This window comes from Aspergillus puulaauensis, chromosome 4 (genome assembly GCF_016861865.1).
Source record: "Aspergillus puulaauensis MK2 DNA, chromosome 4, nearly complete sequence".
NCBI classification, from domain to species: Eukaryota; Fungi; Ascomycota; class Eurotiomycetes; order Eurotiales; family Aspergillaceae; genus Aspergillus; species Aspergillus puulaauensis.
Window position 1 is genome coordinate 1,372,696 of NC_054860.1, and position 17,169 is coordinate 1,389,864.

General features: G+C 51.6%; 6 protein-coding genes across 6 annotated transcripts; 3 read left to right on the forward strand and 3 right to left on the reverse strand.

Annotated features, from left to right (window-relative positions):
* Positions 1–573: 573 nt before the first annotated feature.
* Positions 574–2,517, forward strand: ENT3 (epsin-3, clathrin recruitment and traffic between the Golgi and endosome; the record flags this gene model as incomplete). The annotated part of the gene is made up of 5 exons (XM_041703664.1): positions 574–655; positions 747–778; positions 881–960; positions 1,027–1,108; positions 1,177–2,517. 5 exons carry the CDS (start codon positions 574–576, stop codon positions 2,515–2,517), a joined length of 1,617 nt encoding a protein of 538 aa, XP_041556327.1.
* Positions 2,518–3,762: 1,245 nt separating this feature from the next.
* Positions 3,763–5,047, forward strand: APUU_40578S (uncharacterized protein; the record flags this gene model as incomplete). Its single annotated transcript, XM_041703665.1, has 4 exons — positions 3,763–3,880; positions 3,963–4,012; positions 4,093–4,191; positions 4,367–5,047. The coding sequence occupies 4 exons, from the start codon at positions 3,763–3,765 to the stop codon at positions 5,045–5,047; spliced, it is 948 nt and encodes a 315-aa protein (XP_041556328.1).
* A 510-nt stretch (positions 5,048–5,557) lies between these two features.
* Positions 5,558–6,844, reverse strand: NBP2 (adaptor protein NBP2; the record flags this gene model as incomplete). Its single annotated transcript, XM_041703666.1, has 1 exon — positions 5,558–6,844. The coding sequence occupies one exon, from the start codon at positions 6,842–6,844 to the stop codon at positions 5,558–5,560; it is 1,287 nt and encodes a 428-aa protein (XP_041556329.1).
* Positions 6,845–8,580: 1,736 nt separating this feature from the next.
* On the reverse strand, positions 8,581–9,654 carry APUU_40580A (uncharacterized protein; the record flags this gene model as incomplete). The annotated part of the gene is made up of 1 exon (XM_041703667.1): positions 8,581–9,654. One exon carries the CDS (start codon positions 9,652–9,654, stop codon positions 8,581–8,583), a length of 1,074 nt encoding a protein of 357 aa, XP_041556330.1.
* A 787-nt stretch (positions 9,655–10,441) lies between these two features.
* Positions 10,442–10,834, reverse strand: APUU_40581A (uncharacterized protein; the record flags this gene model as incomplete). Its single annotated transcript, XM_041703668.1, has 1 exon — positions 10,442–10,834. The coding sequence occupies one exon, from the start codon at positions 10,832–10,834 to the stop codon at positions 10,442–10,444; it is 393 nt and encodes a 130-aa protein (XP_041556331.1).
* A 2,667-nt stretch (positions 10,835–13,501) lies between these two features.
* Positions 13,502–17,038, forward strand: hmg1 (HMG-CoA reductase; the record flags this gene model as incomplete). The annotated part of the gene is made up of 4 exons (XM_041703669.1): positions 13,502–13,843; positions 13,903–14,268; positions 14,320–16,628; positions 16,699–17,038. The coding sequence occupies 4 exons, from the start codon at positions 13,502–13,504 to the stop codon at positions 17,036–17,038; spliced, it is 3,357 nt and encodes a 1,118-aa protein (XP_041556332.1).
* Between the last annotated feature and the right edge of the window lie 131 nt (positions 17,039–17,169).

The following is a 17,169-nucleotide window of genomic DNA, read 5'->3' on the forward strand; positions in this document are numbered from 1 at the left end:
AACAACGCATGATAAATACTCCCTACATGTTCTTGCATTGTCTTTCCTCATGATATCCCCATTTCCCTTCATGGTATGTTTCAGACCCCAAAAGCACCCACATGTGGCTTGCATTAGACAAGCTCGGGGCAAATCTTATTATTTTCTCCATACTCTTTTACTTTGCTTTTTGAACCTGTTAGCGATGGTTCCCTTGTGATTTCATTCTCTACGTGCTGGTCATAAAGTCGGTGCAATGCGACTACCTACACGATTACCTTCTCTGTGATGATTTGAACGAAACATGTACTTATGTGTGTATGTACCGACTGAATGGCATATTATAATGTTAACTTAAGTGTAACTGTAAACGTGAGTTTGTAGATTTGCCTCTGGCCGTAGCTGGGGCGTCAGGGGTGCCACGTGACGTCTTTGGGGCCCGACGGCGGATGGGGGTGGCCAGCTGGAACTTGATTCTCTCCTCCAAGGCGCTCTCTGTCCTCGACCTTCAATTGTTCTCTCCTAGGCTCGGCCTCTCCTCTTTTTCCAGACTGATCGTGTGCGCCAAGCTTCACTCTTCCCAATCGGCGCACCATGGATTTCGATAACCTCAAGAACCAGGTCAGCAACCTGACCTTGTACGATCTCAAGGCGGGAGTGCGCAAGGTCCAGAATGGTAAGCACAGGCCCTCAGCAAGATGCCTCAACAACCCCAAACGTTCGCCTCTATATTTTGGAGCTTTAATTATGTGCTAACAATCTTACAGCTGTCATGAATTACACTGAGATGGAGACCAAGGTTCGTCATCCTCCCGACCGTTCCCATTCGCGATGTCGGCAACACTCCGCACCCTGACTGTGGGGTGCCACTGTTATGGTATCCGTCACTTATACCTGCTAGGTCCGAGAAGCTACAAACAATGAGCCTTGGGGTGCCTCCACAACGTTGATGCAGGAAATTGCTACTGGGACCCATCACTAGTCAGTTACCTTCTTTACATTGTGTCGCAACTGGACTTTTACTGACCCCGTGTGGCATGTTTATAGCCAACTACTTAACGAGATTATGCCTATGATCTACAAGCGATTCACGGACAAGACATCAGAGGAATGGCGACAAATCTATAAGGTACGAATCATCCAGCAAGGACCGTTCCTCCCGAGGTTTGCTGACGGCGTCCCCTTCTCGAATTACAGGGTCTCCAACTTCTTGAATTCCTGATTAAAAACGGATCAGAACGTGTTGTCGACGATGCCAGATCTCACCTGTCCCTCATTCGCATGCTCCGTCAATTCCACTACATCGACCCGAATGGCAAGGATCAAGGAATCAACGTGCGGAACCGTGCGCAGGAGCTGGTTAAGCTGCTGGGTGACGTCGAACTGATCCGTGCTGAAAGAAAGAAGGCCAGGGCTAATCGTAACAAATTCCGTGGATTTGAGGGCGGAGCCGGAGTTGGAGGTGGTATCGGCGGCGGGATCGGAAGCTCTGGAGGGGGTCGATATGGAGGCTTCGGCAGCGAGAGCCTCTCCTTTGGCGGATACAGCGGAGGTGTCTACGGGGACGGCGGTGGCTTTGGAGGCGCAGCCGGGGACTTTGAGGATTCCGGACGACGCTCCAATCGGTTTGACGAATACGACGAGTACGATGAGGCAGACGCTGCCCCTGCCCGGAGACGTGCCGCCAGTCCTCCCCGTACCCAACGAGAAGCCAAAAAACCTGAGGCCCCGAAGGCGCCTGAGCCAGATCTACTCGATATCCTCGATGATGAACCCACCGCTGCCGCACCGGCCCCTGCGCAAACTAGTTCCTCCGTTGCCGCTGGGAAGCAGCCTGCAAGCAGCAATGGCCTTAATATGCTAGACCCTGCGCCGGCTGATGATGACGATGACTTCGATGATTTCCAGTCGGCCCCCCAGGCAGCTCCCTCCAACACATTTGGTATCCCACCACCTGCCTCAACCGTTAGCACGAATTCCACCACCCAGTTTGCTGCCCCACGGCCCGTGTCGGGAACACAAGGGTCGAACTTGGACGGCATTGTTGGGTTCACTTCGATGACACCAACACCGACCTCGAGTGGATTCGCATCCCCTACACTTTCTACTCAAAACTCGAAGCCCGCCGCGCAGCCCAAACCTTCCGGGTACCAGGCGGCAACCCCCAACTACTTCACCTCTGTTGCCACCCAGCAGGCACCGTCTTTGGGCCACCGACCGGCAATGCCATCCACTTCATCTTTCTCATCTGCCACTAGCCCTGCCACCCCAACTGCAGGAAGCAAGCCCGCGGCGTCAAAGCCTTCCGGCGACGCGTTTGGATCCCTGTGGTCGTCAGCCAGCGCCAGTGCAGGAATTCAGAAATCCTCATCTAACGCCAGCAAAGGGCCGAACTTGGCAAGCATGGCGAAGGAGAAGGCAAGCGCAGGTATCTGGGGTGCACAGTCATCTGGGCTTTCCTCTCAAGCGCCCTCCCAACAGTCATCGCAGCAAGCACCAAAAACTGGTAGCTCCGGGCTGGATGACTTATTGGGGTAAATGCTTTCCCTCCTCTCTTTTTCCTCTTAGTTCTCTTTTCTTAAACTCGCATTCTGCGGATTATTGGGCAATGTTACTTTGTTGTGCAAAAATCTTTGGTTTCTTGTGAGTATGTTGCTGGAAATAAAACTCGCTTGTCTATTTTCTTAATCAACGGTCCGCGGACACTGTCATTCCTGAGCTCCTGGTCTTGTATATGTTGATTTTAGCCCTGTCTCGCCTTTCTCAGTGCCGCACTGCTTATTTTACTACTGCTCATCTCGGATTTAGCGATCTCGATACGCCGGCACGTAAATTCCCGGTGGCCAGAAATCTTTCACATCTTTATTCCTTAACTAACTCTTCTACCGGCCCTTCTATTGGTGTTCATGTCCAAGTACTTTAGGGCGGCAGGTCTCATTCACTCAGCAGTAAATAAAACATTCCCTGCCTATATCCTCAACTTCTGTATGCTCTGCCTGGCCACAAGCCAATGACTCCATTTTCGGAATCTGCCGAATCTGCTGGCACAAAGTCTCCGCGAAAGCAGCAGCCCTTTTTACAGGCACCAACTGTCTGGGGTTGCCCTCGTGTTATACTACCATGCTGGGGCACGCAGAAACCAACACTTGACACTTGACAGGTCAAATGTCTCACATTCCTGGTGCTTATATTCCACTGCTTTCTCGTGTGAAATGACGCCGAGACATTTCCGCGCTGATCCTCGAATTTTTCCCCCTTGACTCTTTTTGCCCTGTGCGTGTCCCTTGGCTGGAGTGTCACGTCACGTCCAGCTCCCTCAAGTCCCCCCTGCAAATCGAGGTGCTGCAGCATCCAACCCCCCCCCAAGAACAGTCGGTTCTATCGCCAGAACAGGCAACAGCTTTGCCGATTGAAACCTTCAAATCATCTCCAGGTCACCACTCAGCCGCACGTCCGCGGAAGCTCCAGTGGCATCAAGCCCAGAAGGCCAAGACCTCGTATTTACCCTGTCGGGCGGGCCACGATCTGCATCATTTCTCCCTTTTGGCGAGCTTGATTGGTAGTTGTCTGGCCATCCTGCTGCAGCAACAGAAATCCTTTTCCCAAATGTGTCCGGGTCGAGAGCGAGGATGGCCAGCCGTTGATCCCTCGTTCAGGGCGCGGGCGCTGCAGACTGCGCCAGGATATATACCTTCTTCAATACCCAACTGAAACCTTTTTGACATGTTTTACTTCTCTAACTATTGCACAAGAAATCCATAACAATATCGTTCTCACTCTAAAATGCGACTTTTTAACCCCATCGACTCCTTCGACGAGCCCTTCGCCATCAACCGTCGCCAGTCCAGCGATTGTGGTGGCGGAGGCGTGGGAGCTGGAGAGTGCCGAGCTGGCTCAAGTTGTATGCTTTCAACATTCCTTTGATTGTTTCCATCGCATTTCAAGCCCCCCGCTCCATACTGATGCAAGTCCCACTCCTCCAGGCAAAGGATTGCTCTACGCCAACCAATGCCGCGATACACCCGGCGATGAGGTACATACACGGCCCACGTTTCCCTTCTTCCTGTTCTCTTCCTTGACAACATCAAACTAATAGCAATACGCACCCATCAGTGCTGCCTCAACCGCAGTTGCGACACAAAACGCGGGAGTGGATGGTGCAGGAACACCGATAACCAGACATGCGCCGGCGAGTGGTTTGTTGGGACTTCGGTATGTATACTATACTTCCAATCCCTGCAATGATAATACAAGCCTCTACATATAACTACTACTCACATACCCATTTGACACCTCTACTCCCCTCCGCAATCATCCACTGACGCAGTAGTTCGCTACTACCACGTGCTTTATGGCGAATATACCTAACTAACCCTCCCAATAAAAGGGCGACTACCCCTGCCCAGGCCCAAGCTACGTCGTCTGCTGCATAGAGTGGGATAAACTCGTTAACTCAACATCACCCACGAATTCACCTACGAGTAGTTCGACGCAGACATCCACATCAACATCAGAAGTACCGACTGACACGGCCTCGTCCACGCCTGTCGGTGGTAGTGGCGGCGGTGGCGGACTCTCAGCATCCCAGAAGGGTGGGATAGCAGGCGGGATCGTGGGAGCCGTCGCGGTGACGAGTATAATCTTCCTGGTGTTTTTCTTCTTACGGAGACGGAAGACGAAGAGGGCGGCGGCGGCGGCGGCGGCGGCGCAGGAAGCGGAGGCTGCCAAGCGAGAGGGTGGTGAGGGACAAGGAGGGGAGGAGGTTGAGAGGACTGCAACGACGACGACTGGTCCTGAGAGTCCTGGCGGAGAGGCGGCGATGCTGGCGTCGAGGGAGAAGCTTGAACTAGATGCCTCGGGGCGCGCACTGCATGAGATGGAGACGCCGACGACAGCGACGACGGCGAACTTGGATGAGAAGGCTAAAATACTGGCGGCTGAGATGCAGCAGGTTAAAGCGACTAGGTTGGCGGAGTTGCCTGGGTCGTTGGCGGTTGCGGAGATGCCTGTCCCTGAGGAGAATGAGCCAGACAAACGTGACGGGGACCCAGGGGTGAGACGGGACTAAGTGGGTGGTGGGTGTTTCTTGCTGCTTGGCTTTGTTTTTCTCTCTCTTATATACCCTAATGAAATGACGAACGAGCTTGGCTTCTAATGTTTAATATTGATATGGTATGGTTGATATATTGATGACCTCCCGACGCTGGCGCTGAACAGTACTCCAAATGATATAAAAATATGTACAATCTCACTCACATCACCCTCGTAACAAGCGTTGCGCAACCACAGGCTGGCTCTGCGGCTTTTAGACAATAAAGTAAGTATGATATGATACGCCACCCTCCCTCCAAGTCAAGTCATGGCGGCCTTTCCAGCCACGACCATTTCTATCATGTATGCAGGTATCTCGACAGTCTCGAGTTCCAACCGGGGAACTCTCGGATAAGATCAAAGAAATCATGCTGACCAACAACAAGTCACGGTCACAGTCACGGTCACGGTCACAGTCACGGCCATGGAAACCGTGGTGTCTCTCTCGTCCCCTCAAAGTTTATATCTGGTTATGCTTCCACATACGTCATTGCTTCCCCTCGGGAGCTTGCTCCGTCTCTGAGGGAGCTGTTGTGTTTGTTTCCTTTTCGTTACCGCTGGGAGCATCCCTCATCAAGGCATCATGCAGTGCGGACTCCCCGTTAGCTGCCGAATGGGTAGTCGGCGTCATCTCCTGCTGGGAGGAGTCCGTTGAGTCTGGGCTCGGGTAGTCTTCCCCATATTCAGCTTCGGCTTCGCCATTTAACGAGGTTAGGCCGCCCTCAATGTCGCGGACTAGACGGACAAACTCCTCTGGGACCAATCCACTCTCCCCGGTTCGAGGATCCTCCGCGACCAACCATCCTTGGCCATGGCGGTAGGAAACAAAGATAACTTGGCCCTCAGCTAGTGGGAGCTCGTTCTCGTGCTCTCGCGTGAAGTCGAAGAGCGCAACCGCCTTTCCATGCATCTCTTCGTCCGGGCATCCAACTGAGAACTGAAACTCGCGCGAGTAGCGATGAGTCCCTTCAGAGTCGAGCCCTGGCTGTCGGCCATATCCAGGATCATTATATGAGCCAATGTAGGTAAATCGGCTCTCATTCGGAGGGTAAGTGACAAGGTCGCCTCCTGGACCATCGTCGTCGGCATCTTCATCATTGACGTAGTAGGTCTCACTCCCATCCGCGTTCATGCTGACCAAGGTTCCGCGCTCATTATCCCCAGTCACACTCAAATGGCGGGAGTAAGTGTTCCCACCGGAGAGTCTATCCGCTCCACCGTTCACGTCCGTCCCGGTCGACTTGTTCTTGCGATGACGGGGCGCAGAAAAGACAGGACTGTGTAGGTCTTCGTCTTCGCTATACGGCGGCCCATCGCCAAAGGACATGGCTGGAAGCTGCTGGTGTCCATGGCCGGAGTCGGTACCCCATGGTTGTGTTGACCATTGGCCACGTGAGCTATCCCACGACGCTGGGGGGTCAGATAACCGCCGGTGTTCGCTTACTGGACTCGAGAGCCCAGATGCAGAAAGCGGGAGCGGGCCGTAGTGGAAAGGGTGAATGGTAGGATATGCGAAATCCCGGACCAAAGCGTAGGGCAAGCTGGAATGGAATATAGGGAAAACATGTGACCCAGGGCGCGACCGATTTTGAGAAGCTACGGAAAGGTTAGAAAATGTGGAGAGGCGGTCCTTTCCGTACGAGGAGGATCGCTGGCGAGTCGACAATCTGACAGGTGTGTCGGTGACAAGGGGAGGCAAAACCGTGAGGTTAGGAGACGAAACAGCTTGCTGTGAAGGAGGAGGGGAGGTTGTAGTAGTCATAGTGGCAGTCATCGGGTTCGCGGGAGGCAAGAAAAGAAAAGGCAAAAAACCGTGGCAAAAGCCTGATGATTGCGCGTCACGGAGAAAGCGAAAGGGAATATCAACTCAGGGCGACGATGGTGGTTGGGGGTTCACCCTAGATTCGCATCGCGATCGCCAGCCCACACCCTCTGCAATATTCCGTATACTGGTTCGCAGAGTGAAACAGCAGAATTCCACAAGTATGTATGACCAGAATGAGCGTCTTCCGACTCAAGGGTTCGAGTGGTTGTGGGACGGCGATGATGCTCTAGGGACCTGCGATTCGGCTAGGAGGGGCACCTGGCGGACTCCTTGCGTGTAGTAAAGGCACGACCCGACGCTTGGTATTTATTGGAGGCGGGACAAATCACAGATATCGAAACCGGAAATTAAGCAATAAATATGAAGGTGAAGCGAGACGACGCCGAAGAGATAGAACAAGATGCCCCAATGGGTCACCGTTGCAGAAGGGCGACGGTGAACTGCCTTATCCAAAAGCAAAACCAATATTGTAAGGAACAACGAGGCAGTTCCTCTGGGCGGGTAACTGAAGCAGTTCGAGTTCGCAGACGCTTGTTCCAGATGCGGAAGGCCAATGATAGTGGTGGGTTTGCTTCGCTGCAACGTGATGTTTCGGATTGGTGTTTCTTCCGCGCTCGAGAGTCCGAATCGTCAAGGGCAAGTCTAGGTGCTAAATATAGCGCAGCTACGCGCCGGTAGATGTTAGAAACACTGATAACCAACTCAAGCGATGCGAGGCTCGGCGGAGAAGGGGGAGGAAAGGTGAGGGAGGAGAGAGGGGGGTAAAAGGCACAACGAGTGGGAAACGAGGGGATGGGCGTCTAATTGCACACAGGAGCTGTATCCTGCGTCCAATTGCCAGCGCCAGCAGAGCCGTCGAAGAAGTGGCGAAGGTACTTACTTAATAAGGCTAACGGCGAAGAAGACAGGTATTCAGCGGCAATGATGCCCTTGCCGTGCTTTGGAAATCACTTTGGCCCTGTCCTCGACCTCGTTCTCAACAGTGCAGAGGACGAAACGAAGCGTTCAAGGGACCAGCGAGTGACGAGGCGCAGTCGGGGATTGCAGTGGAGTTCGCCGTCACTCGAAGTCGTTCGCTTGTCTCTTCCTGCCCTGCAGCAACTGCGATGTTTCAACCCAGAGCGCTTAGACGGATAAAAACATGCCACAATCCAAGAGAAGAATAGTCAGCTATAATAATGAGATTATCCAAGTCAAAGAGCACAGCACAGCAAAGCAAAGTGTGACCGATCTCCGATCTCGCTACTTCATTCACTCGACGGTCCTCCGCACGTGATTGTTTCAGATCTACTCCGTAAATGCCTGGTTAATAAGGTAGTATTAGCAATTGGTGCCTTAGTATTTCCTAATCGGGCCCACTCGGATCTATATGCCTCGGTGTTCCGATATTTTCGTTACAAATTCACATCGCATCTAAGTTACTAAATACTAGTGAAGCTACAGAGCACCATTTGGCCATGGTAAAGTAACATTTGACTGTATACTTAACGGTGCCTCTCTTACATACATGTATGGGCTCTTCCTGAGAACCACTTCAGAACAAATGAAAGCAAGAGGAATTGAGGGTAAGTAAAAAACCCCCAAGCTCACAGCAGAGTGCCTGTTATTTAGACCTGTCTAATCAAATGGGAAAGGAAGTAATCCCAGGTACTGGTTCGATCCAGCTACTGTACATATGCCACCCATCAAGGTGGCGTCGCTGACGGAGTCGAAGCACTACCCGTGAGTCTGACATACTGCACAGATGTTACAAACGAAGTTACCGTGACTGTCGCCTTGGGAGGCACCGTGGACGATTCAGAAGGAGCTGTCGTGGTGCTCGAAGAGGGCACCTCTGAGTGTGAAGTAGAAGTGCCCGCCGCAGTTGATTCCCCTGATTCAGAGTTGAAGATCGCTTTGAATTGTTCCGGGATAGCCGCCCCGTTCAGAGACTGGTCATGGTCGTAATTCACATTCTGACCCGTGCGGCTGAGTGTGTTATCAGCCTCGCCCACGTCCACATCCATGCAGGTCGTATACATTTCTTGCTTTCCGTCAGGTAGGCCGGGATCGACACCAGCCTCGGTAGGCCAGTCCCAAACCCAGTAAAGGGTATAAGGCTTACCGGATGGCGCGCTGCTTGGGATGCCGATGTCCGCTTGACACCATAAATCGCCTCCCATATATTGGTCCGCATCGTGTGGGTAGTCCTTTTGCCGGGTCTCAGAGATTTCACCACCGTTGACTTGATAGCAGCGCCCATCGTCGTAGTTACGTTTCCCTAGGAGAACGCCGCGGCCATCACCACCAGTTCCGTCCGCAGTCCACACATTGTGAACGCCCAGAAGCTTTTCGTCTTGTTTCGGTTCCGCTGTGCCGTAAACATAGATTGTCCCGCGATTCTTCGGCTTCCCTTGTTGAGTATCCGGCAATGTTACGTGGCCGTTTTCTTGGAAGCGGAGGGCAACGGCGGCGCCTGCGCTCGCCTGCAATCGTGGATATCCATCAGTCTGGTCCTGTTTCCGTTGAGTCTCTGAACAGAGACTATCCGATTCAGTGACTTTTGTCCCTCCGTCACGTGGGAGTATGTAAGTCATAGATCCGTCATTGAACGAGGGATCTGAGCGAGGGACATACCCCCGAGGATACCCTGGGGAGCCGACGAAGGTTCCGTTGGGCGCGATAACCATAAGCTGTTCCACCCATGAATGAGCACATACTGATGTGAAGAGGAGAGCCAGGAGGGTCAGCCTCTGCCCAATGCCGTGTGTGTTGTCCATGGAGGTATGTGTGTGGGTTCTAGTTTTCGTATAGGGGTTTCTGTAATATCAAGAAAGGAAAACTAACACCGGCCAGCGTGTTAGATCAAAATCGCTATCATTCGAATCAGTATAAGTTGGGAAAGCTTCTGAAAACGGACTAGTTGGGGAATTACAAACCTTTATAATATGTCCATTGTTCTGGGTGTAGCCGCTATATCCATTCAAAGTGTCTTGTGTTTCTTGGTTTGTTTCAACACAATAGGTAGAGACACAAAGGAATATCCCCAAGGAAGCAGAATCCGTCGAATAAGGGACAATAAAACCTCTATCAGTGAAGCTCACAAGAGAAGATTCAGGCTTCGATGACAACTGATGAAACAATAGATGTTCTCGAGTGGTTTTTTCACTTTGTCTATTCCACGCCAGACAAGATGATGCAAATAAAGGGACAGTAACAGAGCCAGTGTCCAAGGAAATGAGTCATTTAAGACATCTCAATAGACAGCTCTGGTTGATGGGATGCCCTCAATCGAAACGCATAAAACTGGGTTTTGGGCGCTTGGTGATACAGTGAGTAAAAAAAAACAAAGATACAAGAAAGAAGCAGAGCCAATCGATGCAGGCGCGACATTTTTGTTCCGGGACGCCATGCGAGGTTAAAATTGTACGGAATGGAGTGGACGATCAACGTAAGGCATATATTTAGGTAGCACGATCAAGTTGAGAGAGTGGGCACAGGACGATAGGCTGTAGATGCATGTTTTCAAGGACTCTGCTGCGCGAAGCCATCTAGCTCCGTTAGATCTTAACATAGTAGCCGCACAACGAGTCTGGAAATAGCATCAGCGCGTATTAGCTTCTGCGGATTTCGCACCGATCTTAGCATCGTGGAGTCGTGGACCCTTGATGATCTTTGCAGACGTCGCAGATCTAGGGCGCTGAGAGAAGAGGGGGTTCTTGATTGGGTTGACGGGCGACTGATGGAGATTTCAAGAGACCCATCGATGGCAGCACGATCAATCGAGTGTACTGGGAAACGAGCATGCTGTTTGGAAAGCAGAGGCAAACATCGGTGCTGCGGACTTCGACTGGTCGTTGTCCATCGAAAGTCGACATCTAAGCGCCGGGAGAGACGCAGGGCCGCAAGGCGCGAATGGAAACAAGCAACAGCAACGTGGGAAAGTCCTTCATCTCCCATGTTTAATTTTAGTATTATGCTGAAGAAATACAACAAATAGGTCTGGTCGATGAAATAGGGTGACTTGAAGGCTTGGTGTTCCTTCAGTTAGTAAGTTAGAGTCAAACGAGCCCGAGCTTTTCTCTAACGGCAGCCAACCCCAGACTGCCCATTCGCGACAATGACCACCAGGTCTGGTGACTCGACTCTTTGCGATGGTGTCAATTATGAAACATCTCTTTCCCGTTGCATTCAAAGCTGCGGCCGAGTTTAGATTTTGATTATCAACCAGAAAACGGAATATATTCTCGAGCTGTTCCGAGCCGCATCCCACGATCTACCCACGTTTAAATTGTCTGCTGCTTCCACGGAACGGCTTTTCGGCTAGAGTCGTCAATGTCTCGGTGCCAGATTTTTTTTCCTATTGTCGAGCTACACAACAATCGGAATAATGAGGTCGCTTTCCCCTCACTCCACATTTGCTTGCGTTACCCTCTGAAAGAGCTACCACGTAGCTTGGGAATGCCCGCCTTCGCGTCTTCTCGCACCAGCGCCTGGTCCAAATCTCAGTACACGACTCTCATATTGACCAGCGCAAATAATGCAAAGTGAAAAGTGCCTTGAAGAGCCCAGGCTCCGGTCTCGCAGATGAAATATTGATTGATTAGATTAGAAAAAGTGGGTATTGCGCGATGGCCCCCCTCGTGGCTTCGCAGGAGCTCCAGCGTCCCACCAATCAAACCAATAGGGCCTTCGAGACCAGAGAAGAAACAATCTCGTCAGTTATCATTATGTGATAGAAGTGGAAGCGTCGGCAACACCTCTAGGGCTGTTGGGGGATACCGCCTTCAATTGGTTACATGAAAAGTTCCCTTGCATCCATGGGCCCGTTAGTCTCCATGATGATAGGTGAAACTGAATCGCCGAGTCGGCATGAATGAACTCGGCTGATAGAGGGAAGCCACATTCGTCGCGACTGTGGAATGTGGATGATGTTATCCTATGTAGAAAGACCCTCTCGGGAACCGTTCCTCGGACTCCGTCATGGAGGGGTTGGGTGCTTCCTTATTGGGCTGCTAATCGGAGAATGGATAGAAGTGTCGCATACAATTGAAGACTGGAAGACTCAAAGATTCCCAGACAGTATTAATATGTCTGTAGTCCATGAAATTGTTGTCTTGGGGCTTGTGTCAACAGATGGTTTCCCGACTTTCGATGATCAATTGCTCCCATCACTAACTGCATGCAATCCTCGATACACCACCGTCTTCCATGTATCCCGGGCATCACTGACTTGTAACTTGATAAGCACGTATGTACAACTCGGCGACTGTCCATTTTGGGCGATTCCCGGTTTCAATTGGCCCTTTCATATAACGGGCGCCCAAGAGTCAGCAGCCACGAACTTCAAGACATGGTTATGACCAGAAAGGCAACCCCGATTGACTACGGGCTTTGACTTCCCCCTTCGTTTTGGAGGCTCTTAAGTAGATACAACAAGGTTCGAGTTCGCTGTTTTGCCGGAGTATTTTCGACCCCGAGTACTTACTCCGCTCTATCTAATACTTCTGTGGAAGCTGAGCTTCGTAAATCTGCTCTTCACCATCAATTGATAGCATGCCATCCATCACAAAGTGCGCAGCCGTACAAACCCCGTCATCGAGAGAGTCAGCGACATAACAAGCGCACAATCCTTCCGGGATCACTGACGATTGACGTTTTGGACGCGAAGATCTTCAGTGCTGGGGGTACAGCTGTGGCCCGTTGGTTCGGATTCCCACTTAGCCCGCTTTGGTCTGGAGTGGGCGAGTCCCGGTTACCAGCTTTTTGAGTCTGCCAGCTTTTTTATTCCCCCATTCCCCCCTTTCAGGTGGCTCTTTTTTCCTTCCTTTCTTTATTTCTTCCCTGGAATACACCCCCTGGACTGTCCTTTTCAACCTTGGACTGGCCATCTTACCGCCTTTCTCTCTCCGTCTCAGGCAACAGTGGCTCCCAGCACGGCCCCTGATTGGCTGTCTCTCAACTCCTGTTCGCTGTCGGTCTTCCCAAACGGGAAACTTTGTGTAGGCGGCAAAATTCGCCGGCTTACCTAACATATTTTTTCTTTCGAGAATCCAAGGGTCACGGGTGGCTCAAGCGGTGCCATTTTTGTCGAGTCCATCTTCAGGGGTTCGGTGGCTGTTGTGACGACTCAACTGGCCTCAGTGTACAACCCGAAAGGACCAGCTCCGTTGGGAATCGGCTCGGGGACAGTTGGATTTCGCTGAATCCTCATTACTCCGGTCCTTCACCGACGTCTTGCACACTGCTGCGCCCTAAAGGTACGTCTCCAGCCAGCACAACGGGCTCCTTACTCCCCATTGCATTGCTAGCTGCGTCTGCCGCTTCTTTCTTATCGTCTCCGCCCCCTGCTAGTGGCTGGCCATTGGGGGGAATTATTCACTAATGACAAAATTCTCAGGTCTTTTGAAGTCCGTTGGCCACAGCACAAATAGTCTCCTCTTTCCTCGCCATACGGTATCAGCCCCCAGAAACCCTATTTAAGTTGCTTTCGTTCCACTGCCCAACACGGCTTTCGTGAATTGAGCATATCGGATAGGGTCTTTCGCTCAGTGGCCCATCCGCATCAGCACTTCTACCTAGGTACTTAGGTACCTTCGTACTCCGCCCACACCGCCTCTTTCCATCATGGCTTCTACATTGATTCGGAGGAAATTTCCAGCAACAGATGGAGGTAGTGAACCCGAACCCTCGTGGCTGAAGCGTCAAGTTACCGGTCGTCTGCAGTCCATCTCTCGTCGCGCGTGTATCCATCCCATCCACACAATCGTCGTGATTGCGCTTCTTGCGAGTACAACCTATGTTGGCCTTCTCGAGGGAAGTTTGTTCGACTCGTTCAGGAACCCCAAGCATGCCTCGGGCCAGGTTGATGTTGACTCGCTTCTCCTTGGAAGTCGGAGCCTCCGGCTAGGAGAAGATACGTACTGGAAATGGCAAGTCGAGGAATCGGCGACGCAGGAGGAATACGAGGTAAGGGATTCCCAAAGTATCCGGGCCGCGCTTTGGTTCTAATCGCCAATGACTGCCAGGCTGCTCAGCACCTCGCTTTGATGACCTTGATCTTTCCGGATTCCGTGTCGAAAGCAGAGTCGTCTGCACCCGTTGCCGACACTATCTCGGTGCCCGCCAACACCTCTGCTCAGCGACTCCCGCATACTCCTAATCTATTCTCCCCGTTCTCCCACGACTCGTCTATTGTCTTTACCCTCCCGTTTGGCCAGGTCCCTCAGTTCCTGAAGGCGGTTCAAGAGCTTCCTGACCCGACGGTTGAGGGCGAGGAAGGGGAACAAAAACAATGGATCATGCGTGCTACCCGGGGCCCAGTCAGTGGTTCGCGTGGATCGGTTAGGTTCTGGCTCGCAGATGCGTGGACTTCCTTTGTTGATCTGATCAAGGTATTTATCATACGAATATACTGCAGGCGTCATTCGCTAATATACAAACAGCACGCCGAGACAATCGACATTGTGATCATGGCCTTGGGTTACCTTGCGATGCATCTCAGTTTTGCATCTCTCTTTTTCTCCATGAAACGGTTGGGGTCGAAATTCTGGTTGGCAACCACAGTGCTTTTCTCCGGCATTTTCGCATTTCTGTTTGGCCTTCTCGTTACAACGAAATTCGGTGTTCCCATCAACGTGCTTCTTTTATCGGAAGGCCTTCCGTTCCTGGTTGTGACAATTGGTTTCGAAAAGCCGATTATTCTCACCAGAGCCGTCCTTAGTGCCTCGGTAGACAAGAAGCGTCAAGGACCAGCCACGCCAACTCCTAGCTCTATCCAAGACTCCATTCAGACTGCCATCAAAGAGCAAGGTTTCGAAATCGTGAGAGATTACTGTATTGAAATTGCGATCCTTATTGCGGGAGCTGCATCCGGAGTCCAAGGTGGCTTGAGGCAGTTTTGCTTCCTCGCTGCCTGGATTCTTTTCTTCGACTGCCTTTTGCTCTTCACTTTCTACACGACTATCCTCTGCATCAAGCTTGAAATCACACGCATTAGACGCCATGTTGCGCTCCGTAAGGCCCTGGAGGAAGACGGTATTACTCAGCGTGTTGCGGAAAATGTCGCCTCAAACAATGATTGGTTTGGTTCAGGATCGGACAATGGCAGCTCTGATGACACTAGCGTCTTTGGACGGAAAATCAAATCGAACAATGTGCGCCGATTCAAGATCCTCATGGTTGGAGGTTTTGTGCTGTTCAATGTCGTGAATATGTCCACAATTCCTTTCCGGAATTCGACGAGCTTGTCTCCTATGCGCAACGTATTTTCTCCCACGCCAATCGATCCATTCAAGGTTGCTGAGAATGGTCTTGATACAATCTACGTTGAAGCCAAAAGCCAGAAGATGGAGACAATTGTGACGGTTGTCCCACCTATCAAGTATAAGCATGAATACCCTTCTGTACATTATGCAAAGCTTGGAGAGAGCCAGTCTCTTGAAATCGAATACACCGACCAGCTCCTGGACGCTGTTGGTGGTCGTGTCATCGACGGCCTCTTGAAGAGCATTGAGGATCCAGTCATCAGCAAGTGGATCATTGCTGCGTTGACCTTGAGTATTGTTTTGAATGGTTATCTCTTCAACGCTGCAAGGTGGAGCATCAAGGAACCGCAATCTGCCACACCTAAGGAGTCTGTCAAGCCAAAGGTCTACCCGAAAGTCGACTTAAACCCTCCTGGCCCCAAAAAGAGCCTGGAAGAGTGTGAGGCGATGCTCAAATCGAAAAAGGCTGCTTACCTCAGCGATGAGGAGCTGATCGAACTCTCCTTGCGTGGAAAACTTCCCGGATACGCCCTGGAGAAGTCTCTGGAGAACGAGGACCTTATGAGCCGTGTCGATGCCTTTACGCGGGCGGTCAAAATTAGAAGGGCTGTAGTGTCAAGGACACCGGCAACGTCGGCAGTCACCAGCTCCTTGGAGGCCTCCAAGCTGCCTTACAAAGACTACAATTATGGCCTTGTTCACGGTGCATGCTGCGAGAATGTCATTGGTAACCTGCCATTGCCCATAGGAGTTGCTGGGCCTCTCACTATCGACGGTCTAAGCTATTTCATTCCCATGGCCACTACTGAGGGTGTCTTGGTGGCTAGTGCTAGTCGAGGCGCTAAGGCTATCAACGCCGGCGGTGGTGCAGTAACTGTCTTGACTGGTGATGGCATGACTCGCGGTCCCTGTGTCGGCTTCCCTACACTTGCGCGAGCAGCAGCAGCTAAAGTTTGGCTTGACTCCGACGAGGGGAGGAACATCATGACAACTGCATTCAACTCTACTAGCCGCTTTGCCAGACTACAGCACATGAAGACCGCTCTTGCCGGTACCTACTTGTATATTCGGTTCAAGACCACTACCGGTGACGCCATGGGTATGAACATGATCTCAAAGGGTGTCGAGAAAGCACTAAATATTATGGCAACGGAGTGTGGGTTTTCTGATATGGCCACCATCTCTGTGTCTGGTAACTTCTGTACCGACAAGAAGGCAGCTGCTCTCAACTGGATTGATGGTCGCGGGAAATCGGTTGTGGCAGAGGCCATTATTCCCGGCGAGGTCGTTCGCAATGTGCTCAAGAGTGACGTGGATGCTCTGGTGGAATTGAATACAAGCAAGAACTTGATTGGAAGTGCGATGGCAGGCAGTTTGGGTGGATTCAATGCTCATGCATCTAACATTGTCACTGCAATCTTCCTTGCAACTGGCCAGGATCCTGCACAGAACGTCGAAAGCAGCAGCTGCATTACGACCATGAAGAAGTAAGTACACACTGCTCCTTTGGGTCTAGCAATCTTTCTCGTTTGAATTACATGCTAACAATTCTTGCAGCTCAAATGGCAATCTCCAGATAGCCGTATCTATGCCTTCGATCGAAGTCGGCACCATCGGTGGCGGCACTATTCTTGAAGCTCAGTCTGCTATGCTCGATTTCCTCGGCGTTCGTGGTTCTCACCCTACCAACCCAGGTGACAACGCACGCCAGCTAGCTCGTATTGTGGCAGCCGCCGTCCTTGCTGGTGAACTGAGTCTGTGCTCTGCACTAGCGGCTGGACACCTTGTCAGAGCGCACATGGCCCACAACCGCAGTGCTGCTCCCACTCGATCAGCGACTCCAGTTTCAGCAGCTGTTGGTGCTACGCGCGGACTGTCCATGACGTCTTCTAAATAGACATCCACATTTCTTGGAGGGAGCACAGCTTTCTCCATCTCAACCTCTACGGTAGAATACGATACCATTAGGCTTGCCTCTGACGGCCAATCTTGAGCCATTTGCTCTCGGTCCCGGCGCTCCTTTCGATT